General features: G+C 50.0%; 1 protein-coding gene across 15 annotated transcripts in view; it reads left to right on the top strand.

The window, feature by feature from the left end:
- MEGF11 (multiple EGF like domains 11) overlaps positions 1-14,098 on the top strand; it is a 368,267-nt gene that overhangs the window by 305,996 nt on the left and 48,173 nt on the right. For all 15 annotated transcript variants that reach the window (XR_012494704.2, XR_016020868.1, XM_088797313.1 and 12 more), the window contains 2 exons: positions 273-485; positions 7,123-7,297. Coding sequence is in view for 13 of the 15 variants with exons in the window: in XM_088797313.1 (XP_088653439.1) it covers positions 273-485; positions 7,123-7,297 (388 nt within the window). In the remaining 2 variants the exon portion in view is untranslated. The remainder of the gene's footprint in view (positions 1-272; positions 486-7,122; positions 7,298-14,098) is intronic.

The raw sequence follows: 14,098 nt of genomic DNA, 5'->3' as shown, positions 1-14,098 counted from the left end.
TTACTGCAATCAAAAAATGAAAACACAAACACATAAGGCCTATAATTAATGAAATACGATAGCACAAACTCAGTGCTGAGGAATTGACGGACCCGGCATGAAGGGGTGACTAAATCATGGAATCCTTCCTGGAGGAGGAGAGGGAAGGGGGGAGGAAGCTGTAAGGGGGTGCAGCACGCCAGGCCCAAGTCTGGACGCTGGGGGGTGCATGATGGATGGATCTGGAAGGGCAGGTGAGGGGCACAACCTCAACACCTTCTGCTGTCCCGCAGGTGCCAAGAGGAGTGCCCCTTCGGGACCTTCGGCTTCCAATGCTCGCAGCGCTGTGACTGCCACAACGGGGGCCAGTGTTCGCCCACCACTGGCGCCTGTGAGTGTGAACCTGGCTACAAAGGCCCACGCTGCCAGGAGCGGCTGTGCCCCGAGGGCCTGCACGGCCCAGGCTGTACCTTGCCCTGCCCTTGTGATGCCGACAACACCATCAGGTACAAGCTGCAGGCGAGTGGGGTGGGCACAGGTGAAGAGGGGGCTGCTCAGGGCACAGAGCGCCACCTCCAGCCTAGTCATCCAGGTAGGACAGTGCAAGAGCCGGGACCTCAGCAATCATCTTTGCTGACCACTTTGATGAAAAGAAGGGAAAACCCGGGCCACACAGACAGAACCAGGGCCCAGGTCACCTGCCTCTGTCACCACACTTGGCTGTCAGCATTGAAAATGGGCTAACCTGAGACTCCACACCCAGGAACAAGGAGGGAGCCTGGTGACCCTCAGGGGAACAGGGCGGGGTGGCGTAGAGCCACACAGTCCAGGAGGGGCTGGGAAGGCTGGGCTTGGGATGTCACTGGCTCTGGAGGATTGTCCGAGAGAATATTTCACCTCCACACGCTCCACATTTAGCCAAGAGCTTCCCCAACCCCAAACCCAGAAACAGGACTGCCAGGGCAGAAGCAAGAGCCACAGAGGATCAGTACTAGAAGGGACCTTAACAGTCAGGGTGGCTTGCCTGGGTCTGGCGGGGGCTGTCCCAGCAGCCCCTGGCTAGTGTGGAGGAGCAGGAGGGACAGAGAGCAGGCGCTTTGTCAGGGCCTTGGCTTGGGGCCAGCCTCTCCTGTACTGTGTATCCTTTGGGACTTGGGCACACCTGGGCTAAAGCTAGGCTCACCCCTGCTTCCAGATGAGCCCGAATCTGGGGAGCAGAGAAGCCAGAGTTGCTCTGGGCCACTTCTCCCATCTCCCTTCACTTCATGTACCAGCGGACCCCTCCCTCTGCTAATAAATGAGGCTGTCAGCCCCAGACAAACGCCTCCACGGCCCTTTATGTGGCTGCCTCTTATCTGGGTGGCAAAGGGTGCAGGACAGTTCAGGGAAGGACTGGTTGCTCCAAGCAGTGGATGCTGCTGCTGTTCGCAGCCCTGACTCTGGGACAGCCAGGACTTAGCCTCAGCCCCTCTCCATTTCCAGCTTTTGATTCTCCACAAATCACCCAAGAGCCTGCAAGCAGAGTCATCTTAGTGACTGTTACGGCTTAGATGGAATCTGTCCTCAGTCCTTAGTTCCTGGAGCTGGAGACTGCTGTGGTGGTCAGGGAAGGCTTCCTGGAGGAGGTGGCATCTGCACTGGCAGGCAGGGCTAGAGCTCTAAAGCTCTAAACACAGGAATTGTGCATGGCTGGTCAGTGGGCTGGGTAGCTACCTCAGACTGTTCCATGATTGGAGGACAGCACTAGGACTCCCCACCCCTGCATAGAAGCCAAGAGAGGACCCTCTCCAGGGCAGAAATCAAGGCTGCTGCTGAGGTCGTATGTAGGGTGAGTCCCTGCCACATAGATCCAACCAACCCTCAAATTAAAGAGCTATTGTTTTCCTCCTGTGCCTGAGCAGCCATGCCCTGCATAATTTATCCTTCCTCTGAAGGAGTCCTCGATGCATTATTAATCTGGAAGGACTCCCTCTTCTCCGTCGCTAATCTCAGCCCATCCAATATTGATGATTATTTGCTTTACTGTCTTTAATGCGTGTCATGTTTCAGGGACTGGGAGGCAGTAGCGCTGCTTAGGAGTGGGGGCCCCCCTGAGAGCTCCTGGCAGCCAACCCCCTAGGCGGGGCTCCTCAGTGTCTGCATGCCTGCCTCCTGGCAGAGAGCTGTGTCACAGCCTGGGTTCCTTGAGGGCAGGAGCGCCTGGCTCGTCCATGTCTGCAGCCTCAGCACTCTGCCCCTGAGCTGATGTCTGCCCTGCTTTTAAAATACATTTCACTCCTTTCTCTTGGCACCCTGCCCCCGTGACTGAGCCCCCAACATTTACAGAGTTTGTGTTCAGGCCAACTCAGGGTTTCTCAGCCTCACCACTGTTGACACTTGGGGCTGGATGATTCTTTGTTGTGGGGGGCTGTCCTGTGTTTTTTAGGATGTTAGAAGTTTCCCTGGCCTCTGCCCACTACATGCCAATAGCAACACCCCACCCCCAAGTTCTGACAACCAAAAATATCTCCTGGGTGGGATGAAGGGAGGCAAAATTTCCCGAGGTTGAGAGCCTCTGGTCTAACTGAACTCTCTCATGCTGCACTGGCTTTGTTCTCGTGGACACAGAGAACAGCTCTCTTCCTCTGTGTGGACACAGGTCATTCTTCTCTTCCCATGAAACTTTGTCCCATTCTAGAGCCTTCTCGTGGGATCCAAGGAAAGTGGAAGGGCAACTCTATAGTCCTCATCCCAAAGCAGCTCCGCCGCAGGTTCTGGTGGGGCCCGAGGAGCCCAAGTCCTGGCCTCAGAACTACCTCTGTTGGAGCAAATGTCCTGATATGTTTGCTTCTCCTCTCTGTGTCTCAGTTTCCCAATCTGCCCATCACCTTTCATCAGCCCAGTGGGGGTAAATGTTCTCGTGGGGTCTTTGAAAGTGAAGCTTCCATCCAACTCACACAAGATGAAGCGTGGGACTCCCAAAAGCCTAGCCTCGTTTTCCCCGGCTTCTGCTTATTTTTGTCGTAAGAGCTTACAACAGAGCCCCACCAAACCGGCTTGCAAGGCCTCAAGCCTCTTTCCTAGGGAGACAAGTACTCCCAGCCCCCAACCAAAGAAAACCCTGCTCATCCAGCCCAAGCCCCTGGAGAGGCTGCTTCAAAGAGGTCAAGTCCACATGCCTCGGGAAGGAAGAAGTGGCTGATAAGATTCCTCAACGCTTCATTCCCTTTATAAACGCTTTGTAGCACACACAAAGAAACCATCCTCCTTCATAAAGAATAACCTTGAGAAAGAGAGTGTCTGTGTGCTGGGCCTTTTCCATGTCCCCTCCACAATTGGATTGTCACAGACAAATTCCAGCAGCCACGATCATGTATTACCTTTGAAAGATTTGTTTTAGCCAACAGATGCAACATTGATAGTAATCTCAGAGTGGGGGTGGGAAAGGGCAGAAAAATCCACCCTGAAAAGAATCCTGTATTATTCAATTTTTGGCCTCCCGTTAACTTGTGATTAATCTGTGTCTGGGGAAAATGGGAGAAAAGCGAAGAAAAAGAAAGAGCAAACCGAACCATTAGCCTAACCACCAGATGTCCATGACTTTTGCCTGAGCCTACCCAGCAGTTACTGGCTGGCCATGTGACCCACGGGAATGGCTCTGCCACCGCTGGGAGGAGGCAGCAGGAAGATGTGATGAAGGGGCTTGTTTCTCAGTCATTGTCAGCAGTCATTCCCCACTCTCTTTTCAGAGGGATTTAGGGATTTTCATAATACTTGACAAGCCATCAAATTAAGAAAATAGAGGTCTCGCTTTTTAAAATAGAATTTTAGAACATAAAAGGAGAGAGAAAGAAATGATTTCAGGTTTGGTTTTGAGCTTTCTGGTTCTCAGAATGAAAAAGTGAAATTGGCGCAGAGAAAAAACCCAGAGCAGCCAAAACGTTGGCAGCTGCGATGGAAAGCGGGAAATGCGGGAATGCTTAGAAGTCAGCGTTTGCTGGTTCACCGTGTGTCTAGTCTGCTTTTCACGGGGTGGTGTTCCCGCCTGAGCGAGGACCTGAAGTGAGAGATTCTGTTGATGGGAAGGGCAGAAGGATGCCTGATGCTCTTTAGAAAATCACCCAGGCTGGGCAGAGCTGATCTCTGCAGTCAACGCTGCCTGCCAGGTTGATTCCTGGGTCCAAGCATGTCATCTCCACGACTGTGACTGAGCCACCCTCTAACCCTAAGTCAAAACCCCAGAGGAGGCCCCTAGAAAGTTGGAACTGAGAAAGGCCCTGCCTACGGGCTTTGCTCGCTCGGAGTGTTGGAACAGAGGGAAGAGCCCCACTGCTGGCGCAGGGTCAGTGCCAGCAAATGGGGCTCCCTGCCTCATGGCATTTCCCCTTACAGTGCGGGGCTCAGATCAGAGAGGAATTTTTCTGGAACCACGAAGGTCAGGAAGTCTTCAAACACTCATCTTCTATGTGCATTCTTCTTTTTAACGTATTTACAATTTTTATCGCTTTGCATCTATTAATAAATATAATAGATGTTCTAGTTGGGAGCATTAGAGAATATGTAGAAATTTAAAGAAAAAACTCAGAATCACTCATAATTTCTCAACCCAGAGGGGAGTACAAAAACCATTTTGCTGTAATTTGTTTATCCATCATCCATGTCTGTGTGTATCTGTATCGCTTTCTTCACATTTTAGATCATGACTTTGTATATAGTTTGCTTATTTCACTTAACCTTATATCATATCATTAAATAGTTTGGAAAACAGTTGAATGCTTCTCTAACATTCTTTCATGTGAATTGTCATAATCCATTTAACCAGTACCCTGTTTTCAGAGGCGGCATGAGGCAGCAGACAAGAGTAGGGTCAGACAGACCTGCGTTTGAATTCCAGCTGCCACAGAGTTAGCTATGTGACCTTGGGCAAGTCACATAACCTCCAAGTGCCATTTGTAAAATAGAGGCACTATGTCTAACTCACAGGCTTATTCGATGACTAGAAATATGTGTAAATTGCCTGGTGCTTTAATAGCCTGGTCACATATTATTTATTATTTAAATTGCTTCCATTTCCCACTGTTATAAATAATGCTTCAGGGAATATCTGTGTGCATAAATCTTTCCCCACAACTATGATTATTTCCTTAGGACAGATTCTTAGAAATGGAATTACAAGACCAAACAGTCTGAATATTTTTAGGACTCCTGATATATATCCCCACATTGTTTTCCAGAAACCTTTACCAGCATTGAATATTATTTCTTTAAGAAAAATGTTTTTACTGTTGTGATAGAGAAAAAGTGATATCTAATTATTGATTCGCTTATTAATGAGATTAGTTAATAATTCAACATTTTCCAAAATGATTATTAGCTACTTGCACTTAACTATTCAGGAATGTCTGCCCCCGTCCATCCCTCATTTTCTGTGAGGAAACCAGGGTTCCCAGAAAAGAAGTACCTTGGCTGGGCTTCATACAGTTAGTTTTTCTTTATCTCATTCGCCAGGTATGTACTGAGCATCCCCAGGGTACCAGGGACCCTGCTGGGTGACAACGCAGAGGTGAAATAGAAGGCCTTCCCCTGAGGAGCTGTCATCTGGTAGGGGAGACAGATGAGAAACAAGTCAATAACACAAAATAATTACTTATAATAAAAGTATTATTCATGCCCAATATTTAATTGGGCTGAGAATATAAGCCAGGCACTGGAGATCTTCCAATGACCAGGGCGGACAGAGACATGTCCTTGTGGGACTTAGCAGAACTGAGACTTGTACCCAGGCACCTCTGCCAGCCCAGAGCATGCTCCTTTGGCCACATCCCTTCAGCTGGACTCAGGTGCAGGGAGGAAGGTGACACAGGGAATCTCAGAGGCTTATCTCTACCATCCAGTATCTTCTCTGGAGTGTACTCTGGGCCCTCCCAGTAGGAGATGCGAAGTATAAGAGATTTACTAAGGAGAGAGCTGTGAGGGGAACTGGGGAGGAGGCGGGGAGGCTGAGAGAGCGGCAGACTGCAATGCAGTTCTGACCCGTGTGAAGGAGAGAAGGAAGGAAGGAAGGGAGGGAGGGAGGGAGGGAGGGAGGGAAGGAGGGAGGAAGGAGGAAGGAAGGAAGGGAGGAAGGAAGGGAGGGAGGGAGGGAGGGAGGGAGGGAGGGAGGGAGGGAGGGAGGGAGGGAGGGAGGAAGGCCTTAGACTGCAGCACAGTTCTAAGAAAGTTTGTTAAGGTGCTAAGTCTTTAAGCCAAAGTTGCCCATCAGAGGAATCCCAGATCTTCCAGGAATATGCCGACCTCAATATCCCTGCTATGTTCTAGCTGGGAGCAGCCCAGGGGAGGTGTGTGGCCTCTGAGCAAATGTGGTGATGGGTTTCAGACACAGCAGCTGGGGCCATCAGTCAGTTACACACTTGCAGAAGCTCTGAGAAGCGCAGTCACCACACCCCATATGCCCTCTGGTCATGAATGGTACTGGCTGCTGGCTCAGACTTTTGCCAACCAGAGTTTGCCCCACCCTCTAGAGGTCATGACAGGCAATTCCTGCCTAGAGCCAAGTGGTCCTTTCTCTGACCTAGACAGGTCTGGGATGGACATGTCCATCTCCCTCACTCTTCAATCGCCCTGGGAAAGCAAATAGAGGGTATCCTCTCCAGTGCAGACGCTGGCGGGGGGGGGGGGGGGGGAGGCATCTGCCCGGAGGTCTCAGATGTTCACTGAGTACCTGTGATGTGCCACGGTGTCTCCCTCTTGTGCCTGCCCCCACACCAGGCATCTGCCTGGGGTGCAGAGTGGGTGAAGCACTGGACCCCATAGTACCGAAGGGAAGGGACTAAAAAAGGCTGTCTTCTGCTTTGGTCTCTGTGTATTTGTACTATAAAGACTACTTGTTTGGGAGTCTGGAGACCTGTGTTCTAATCCTGCTTTTGCCACTTGCTATGTGACTTTAGGCAAATTATATAACTACCATGAGCCTCATTTTTGGGGGGCTAATGAGACCACAGGATCTTGGGTTCTTCTGACAAACAAATGAGGCCTCAAGCAATTTTGCCTCCGTGGCCCTTGGAATGTGCTACCCCGGGCAGACCAGACTTGGTGTGGGCAGAGGATGGGACATGCCCGCATCCCTGACCAGACTGTCCTCTTGTTCCTCTCTCCGCTGCTCAGCTGCCACCCAGTAACTGGAGCTTGCACCTGCCAGCCAGGCTGGTCTGGCCGCCACTGCAATGAGTCCTGCCCTGCTGGCTACTATGGCGATGGCTGCCGGCTACCTTGCCCCTGTCAGAATGGGGCCGACTGCCACAGCGTCACTGGGAGCTGCACTTGTGCCCCAGGCTTCATGGTAAGATGGGAGGGGCTTCCCACGGCTCCTGTGCCCCCCACCCCACCCAGGAGAGGAGGGCCAGCTTCTCCGACCTCCAGGTCGGATCAGGGAGTGTGGCCCTATGCCCAGGGATGAAGAACCGGAGTGTTTCCATGTCCCCCTCAGAGACAGAGCCCATGACCAGAGACCCGCCAAGGCTGTTCTCCAAGGCCCAGTTCTGCTGGGGTTTGTATTAGTAAAAGTAGTGGAAGGAGGAGACTTTTCCATTGTCCCTGTTGCCCCGAAACACCAGTTGTCTTCATGCCCAGCTCCCCCTTGCCCATATTCTTATGCACACAATACAGACGGTCCTCAACTTACAATGGTGTGACTTACGAAGTTTCAATTTTACGATGGTGTGAAAGCAATAACACTCTGGAAACTGTACTTCAATTTTGAATTTTGCTCTTTTCCTGGCCGGTGATATGCTGGACCTACTCTCTTGTGATGCTGGGCAGCAGCGGCGAGGTGACTGTGCCCAACTGCAGGCTAATGTACGTGCTCGGAGCACGTTTCAGGCAGGCCAGGCTAAGCGATGAGGTTCGGCAGGTTAGGTGTATTAAATGCATTTCTGACTTATAATATTCTCAACTCACGATGGGTTTATCAGGACATAACCCCATCATAAGTTGAGGAGCATCTGTATTTTTATATCATAATAACCACAGTGCACATGGGCAGTTTTGCATTCTGCTTTCTTTCCCCCACATCTGCTGCTTCGGGCTTCTTAATTATCATTTTGTATGACTGCGTAACACTGCAGGAGCTGATACACTCCCCGTTTGCTCAGCCATTCCCTTCCTGCTGAATACTGAGTTGTTTCCAGTGTTCCCAGCAAATGTTGCACTGAGCATCTTCCTACAAACAGCTTTTCCCCTCCTGTTGAATGATTTCCTTAGGGTGAATTTCCAGGGTCAGTAGGCATAATTATTTATGGCTCGTGATGGATGTTGCTATATTACTTTCCTCAAGGGTTATAGAAATCTATACTGCCACCAGCTGTGTGTGAACATACCTATTTCAAAACAACTTTCCTAACATTCTTTTTTTTAATTTGGGCTAATTATATAGGTAGAAAATGGCTCGTCAGTGTTGCTCTAATTTGCATTTCTCTGATTACTAGGGAGAGTGAACCTTTTCCCCACATGTTTGTTTACTATTTGTATTTCCTCATGAATTATGCCGGGCTTTATGAGGTTTGATTCTGGGGAACTTGACGGTGGAAGTGGAATCCTGTTCAAAGGTGGAGGTGGGGTGTGCCCAGTGGCTCTCAGGACTCAAACACTCTTCAAAAGAGAAAAATCTGCTCCTCCTGCAAGTTTCCTCTCTCATGGACCTTTATTGATGTGAGCTTTGTCCATAACTTCCATAGAAAAATGGAGTGCCCTAGCTTTGGGGTTTGGGTAGGAGAGAAGAGTTGTTTGGGATGAGAATCTCGCATAGCCGAGTGGTCAGGTGACTGAAGGGGAGTCCACTGCCCACCACAGCGCTGGTGGTGCTTCCTGACTCCAGTCCCAGCTTGGCTACTAGGGCAGCTCTACGGCTCTGGGCACATGGCTTCCCCTCCCACAGTCCCAGTTCCTTCATCTGTAAATGAGAAGTTTGTGGTGATACGGGAGAGATGAACCAACTGATTTATAAGATGGTCTACTGTGCAGACTCCACAGATTAAGTCAGGAGACACACCCTTCTGGGGGAAATGAAGGAAAGTAGGAGCAAGGAGGTGTGTGTGTGTGTGTGTGTGTGTGTGTGTGTGTGTTTGCAAAGGGGTTTCACTGAGATTATTACAGTAAAGATGGTAGTAATTATGGGTGAACTATGAGAGTAGGGGTGGAGCATTGCTTCCCCAAGCTCAGCACCCCCTTCCTCAGAAGAAGGGGAATCAGGACCCCAGGAGGGCCTAGGAAGGCTGCTGTCTGTGTGCCCACTCCTCCCAGCCCACAGCTCCAACAGTCTGGGGACCAGGCCACTGCCTCTCTTCCTCCAGGATGCAAATGACTTCCTGCTCTTGAACTCTGGGGGGACTTGGCTCTTACAGGAATCACCTAGCTGTGGAGTCCCTCCGGCCTGGAGCTTGGGGCTAAGACAGATTGTGAGCCACGCTGCCCTAGTGAGACCACGTGAATTCTCATCCATCTCCTCCTGCCCAGCCTCATTATACCTGGAAAGGCTCTTCCGGGCCCTGTCGCATGTTGAGCAGGAGCTGCTGGAGGTGATTACAGAGCAGTCAGTTGTTCTCATCCAGCGTGACTCATTCTTGCATGCACCAGGCTCCAGGGGGAAATCATTATTGCCACTCTCACCCCAGCTTCTGAATGAATGGGACTTCCTGCAATTAGCCAGCTTTGGTAGGGGAGGAGGACTGGGGCAATGAGCAGAGCAGACTTGGCTGAGACTTCCCCCAAATGTCCCATGATCAATAATAATGAGCAATTCCTTTATTTATGGGTTGGTTTGTGAATTTATGTACCTGCCTTTTTCCTTGAAAGATTTTTAGGATGGGCAATTAGAGACTAATTCAAAGAGCCTTGAGTGTTTGGAGACCTTGATCCTAGGCTTATGTCACTTGGACATGGCACTTCACCTTGCTGGACCTCAGTTTCCTCATCTGCAAGAGGGGAGGCACATCAGTCCTGCTTGCTATTGGATGTGAGTGGCTCACATGGCCACATCCACAGCTATCCTCTCCCTGCCAAGGGGTCCTTAAGGAGGATGTCAGGATAGCTTTAAGAAAGCAGAGTCTCCGAGGGTAGGAATGATCTCAGGTTCAGCATAGATGTAAGAAGTGCTGATAAAGTGGTGCGGAACCACCCCTGGGAGCCCAGTGACATACCTGCTCCAGCCAGGTGGTCCCCACCCCCTGAGATCACGAGCATATAGGGCAGAAGCAAGTCCTGCCTGGTACTCTGGATGTGCTGGCCCTCACATTTTTTCTCCTTCCTACTCACCTTCCCAGCAGAGGATATGGGAAGTCTAATCATGTACCTGTCCAGCCATCAAGGAACTTGTACCCAATAACAATCATACTCACATTAGCAGCAAGCAGTTATTGAGTCTTTGCTGCGTGCTTCATTTCTAGTCCTCACAATGGCCCTATGGAGGTACACTTTTACATTCCTCAGTTTGCAAATGAGGATGAAATTCAAACAGGATAAGTGACTGGCCCAGCATCACAAAGCCAGTAGTGGTGGGAGCCACTGAATTCTCATAAGTAAGATGACAGGCTTTGATTGACGGGTCACTATGGAACCACACAAATCTGAGTTCAAATTCTAGCCCTCCAATCTCCACCCTGCCTACCTACAAGTCACTTATCCTGCCTGCGACTGAATTTCCTCATCTGTTGAGAGGATACTTGGCCATGAGAGTGAGACAGTTCATATGGAAATTTTACAGTGCAGAGCCTAGAACACAATAGATGCCCAGTAAAGATGGTAGTAATTATGGGTGAACTATGAGAGTAGGGGTGGAGCATTGCTTCCCCAAGCTCAGCACCCCCTTCCAAGAAAGTGTCAGGCGGAGCTGCACCCAGGTGTTCACATCAGAACAGAGCCATGATCACGTACAGCTGCTCATCCAGGCAGGTCTGCCCAAGCATTCTGATTGGTCAGTCTCAGGAGGCGCGCTGGGGTGGACACACCTGTCAGTGTTTGAGGAAATGGATGTAGAAATGGAGATGGGAAGAGACTCTGGGCATTTTACATGTTAGTGTGGCAGCAGCAATGAAATCACTTGGGGTGTGCATTGCTGAATTACATTGGTACTGCCAGGTGGCAGAAAACAGCCCTGGGCTGGAAGGCAAAAGACTAAGTTCCTAGTCTAGTTGTGCTAACTTTTGAGACTTCTATTTCTCCATTGGAAGGTAGGAATGAAATTCTCTACCCAAAAGAAACAATGGCGTGGGAGACAGTCATTAAAATGGAAGTGTTTCAAGTTGGGAGTGGCGTTGTTTCAGCACCTTGGACAGCCCCACAAGTCTCTGCTCCAAGGTTGCTCTCGCCCTGTTAGAACCCAGGATCCTCACCAGTCAGAACACCATGGTTAACAAGGGTGAGAAGGGACGAGTGAGGGTCACAGACAGGGGCTCAGGCCAGCAGAGTCTTGGGAGTGTCCATGTGAGGAATGATCCAGAAAGTGAGGACCTTTTTCCCCGCCCACCCGGGCTAGGGGAGTAGCTGAACTGTGGCGAGGTCACTAAGTGGAACTGCCCATCCATTTGGAGGTTAGAGACACATTACCCCTTTCCACGGCTTCTCATTATCCACCAAATAAAGCTCAAGCCCCAGTCCTCTGTAACCTGCCCTCAAAACCTGACCTCATCTCCTGCTAAGTCCTGCCACACACCTGTGCCACACATGACTCACTTTTCCCACGCATCGTGTCTGCTTTGGGGCTTCAACCTGTCCTTTTTCTCAAGCTTTTTTCTCTTCCTAGACTGCCCACCTGATACCCTTATCTCAGTCTATGAAAATCCTCCTCTGCCCTTCAGGCTAAGATCAAAGGCTGTCTCTTCCACGAAGTCTTCCCTGAATACACTTCTCTTGAGAATTAACCCTCCCATCTCCTCTTTTCCCACAGAACATGGCTCATACTCAGAATCTGTCTCCCTCCAGTCCTGCACCTCCTTCTGCCCCCTGCACCATGCCTATCGTGTGAACATCTTGCTCAATATACTCTTTTTGAAATGAATGAAATTCTTGGGAAGGGCAATGTCCTTCAGTTTCCAGAACTGACCTTTATAGAAAGAAATCCATTGCATTTCCCAGCGGGCCTTACCAGGAGGGCCGGGGCTTGAATCTACTCATTAGCTTCCCTGCAATTCAGATAAACAGTTCAGGTTCTTTGAGTAAAAGGTGTGAGCTTCCACCTTATGCAGTACTGTATAGTGCTACGCAGACTCTGGAGCCAGACTCCCTGCCTTCAAATACCAGCTTTGCGGCTTATACGCTGTGTGGCTGTAGGCAAGATGCTTTACCTCTCTGTGCCTCTGTTTTCTCATATGTGAAAGGGGAATAACAATAAAGTCCATCAGATTACTGAGCTGATTAAATTAATTAGTACATATAAAATACTTAGAATGCCTGCATATTGGTAATCTTTCAACAAGTATTAACTACTATTATTGTTGATGATGTTGCCACTGCTATTGTTGTTGTCGTTATTTACCCTAAGGGGTCCCCCCACCTGAAGAAGCTGACTGGCCCTGGCTTGAGTGCCCTGTTTGAGGGTACAGGTAGAACTGGGGGTGCAAGGAAAAGAGCAGAGTTAGTTGAAACTTCCCCTGGCTGGGAGCTGCAGGCCTGCCAAGGGCTCCTGGGACCCCAAGGGCAGCCCCAGAACCAAGAATAGACTTTCTCGTCACGGGGGAGAAGGCCGGTTTCTCAGCCCCACCACACTCCTCCGCTGACCATCCTTCTGTAATTAGGCCTCACCTACGCAGCCAGCCTGATGAAGCCTCCTGCGTTCCTCTGGGACTAATTGCTGCCACCTTGGCACCCGGAGTGAATAGCTTGTGAGGTCACTGCCAGAGCTGCAAGGACTTGATTTCCCAGACCCCCTCCAGGGTGCCTCCTCCCTGCATGGAGCCCGTGTGGCTGGGAGATAAGGGGCCCTCTGGTCATTGCTCAGCGCAGATGCTTCCTTTCAGTCCTGGCTATAATAGGGATGGGGAGCATGGGAGGCGGAGGAGAGGGGCCTGGTGTCCCCTCCCATGGGATTCCGGGCCTATATTTCTCCCCTGGATGACAGAATTTCTATTACCTTAAAGGGCTCATCTATTTATGCTGCAATTTTTTGAAGCCCTGTCTGCTGTTATTGAACCCTGCATGCTGGCAAGGGGAGCGGGCACTCCATCACCCAAATGAACAAACTCGTTTCCACATTTTTCTCCCCTTTCTCTGTGCTGTCGGTAGGTCATACGCAAGCCTCAGCTGCTCTGGCTAGGGAAAGCGGGAGGGAGGTGAGAGTTATGAAAATCCAGATCAGTGGAGCAGTGATTGAATTTTCCTCCAAGGTTTGTGATGCCCTTTAAAGATGTCACCCTCCCCCAGCCCACCTCCACTCCCTCACGCTGAGCAAAGTGCGTGTCTGCCTCTTGTGTGGCTCCTAAACTGGAACTAGGGAGCAAGGACAGCTGTGGGACCAGAAGAGACTGGACTGAAAATTATAGCCAGGTGAGATGTATATAATGTGTGGGCGTGTCCTATTCTAATTGTTTTGTTCATCAAACTGAGGTCTGCAGACTATTAGCCCTAAGAGTAGAAAACCAGCTTCTTATCCCCCACCATTGACTAGCTTACTAATTATTACAGTAAAAGATTTTCCTGGATGCTGCCATGGGGATGAGGAATTCACCCTCTAGCTGCCATGCCCAGCAGAGGAACCCAGGTGAAATGATCCAAAAATATTCACACATACGTACACAGACTCCTGTACTCAAATCCCAGCACAGCCACCACTTGCTGGGTGGCCATGGCCCAGTTACTTAAGCTACTCAAGCCTTAGTTTTTCATTTCCAAAGCAGAGTAAATAAAGGTACTATGTAATACTGTTATTCTTACGATTGAATTAGATAAATTATGTACAATGCTTAGAACAAAGCCTGGCACATAGTAAATGCTCAATAAATGATTGTCAAGGTCCCTTAGGTAGTGGTAGAGATGACACATTGGAGGCAAAGGGTATGAACTTTGGGGTCAGACAGGCCTGGATTAGAATCCCAAGTCTGTTGCTCCCAAGTAGCTGTGTGACCTTAGACAATGTGCTCAGCCTCTCTGAGCC

This window comes from Rhinolophus sinicus, chromosome 3 (genome assembly GCF_057876585.1).
Source record: "Rhinolophus sinicus isolate RSI-liver-muscle chromosome 3, RSI-T2T, whole genome shotgun sequence".
Taxonomy (NCBI): Eukaryota; Metazoa; Chordata; class Mammalia; order Chiroptera; family Rhinolophidae; genus Rhinolophus; species Rhinolophus sinicus.
This window is presented reverse-complemented; position numbering and strand designations above follow the sequence as displayed.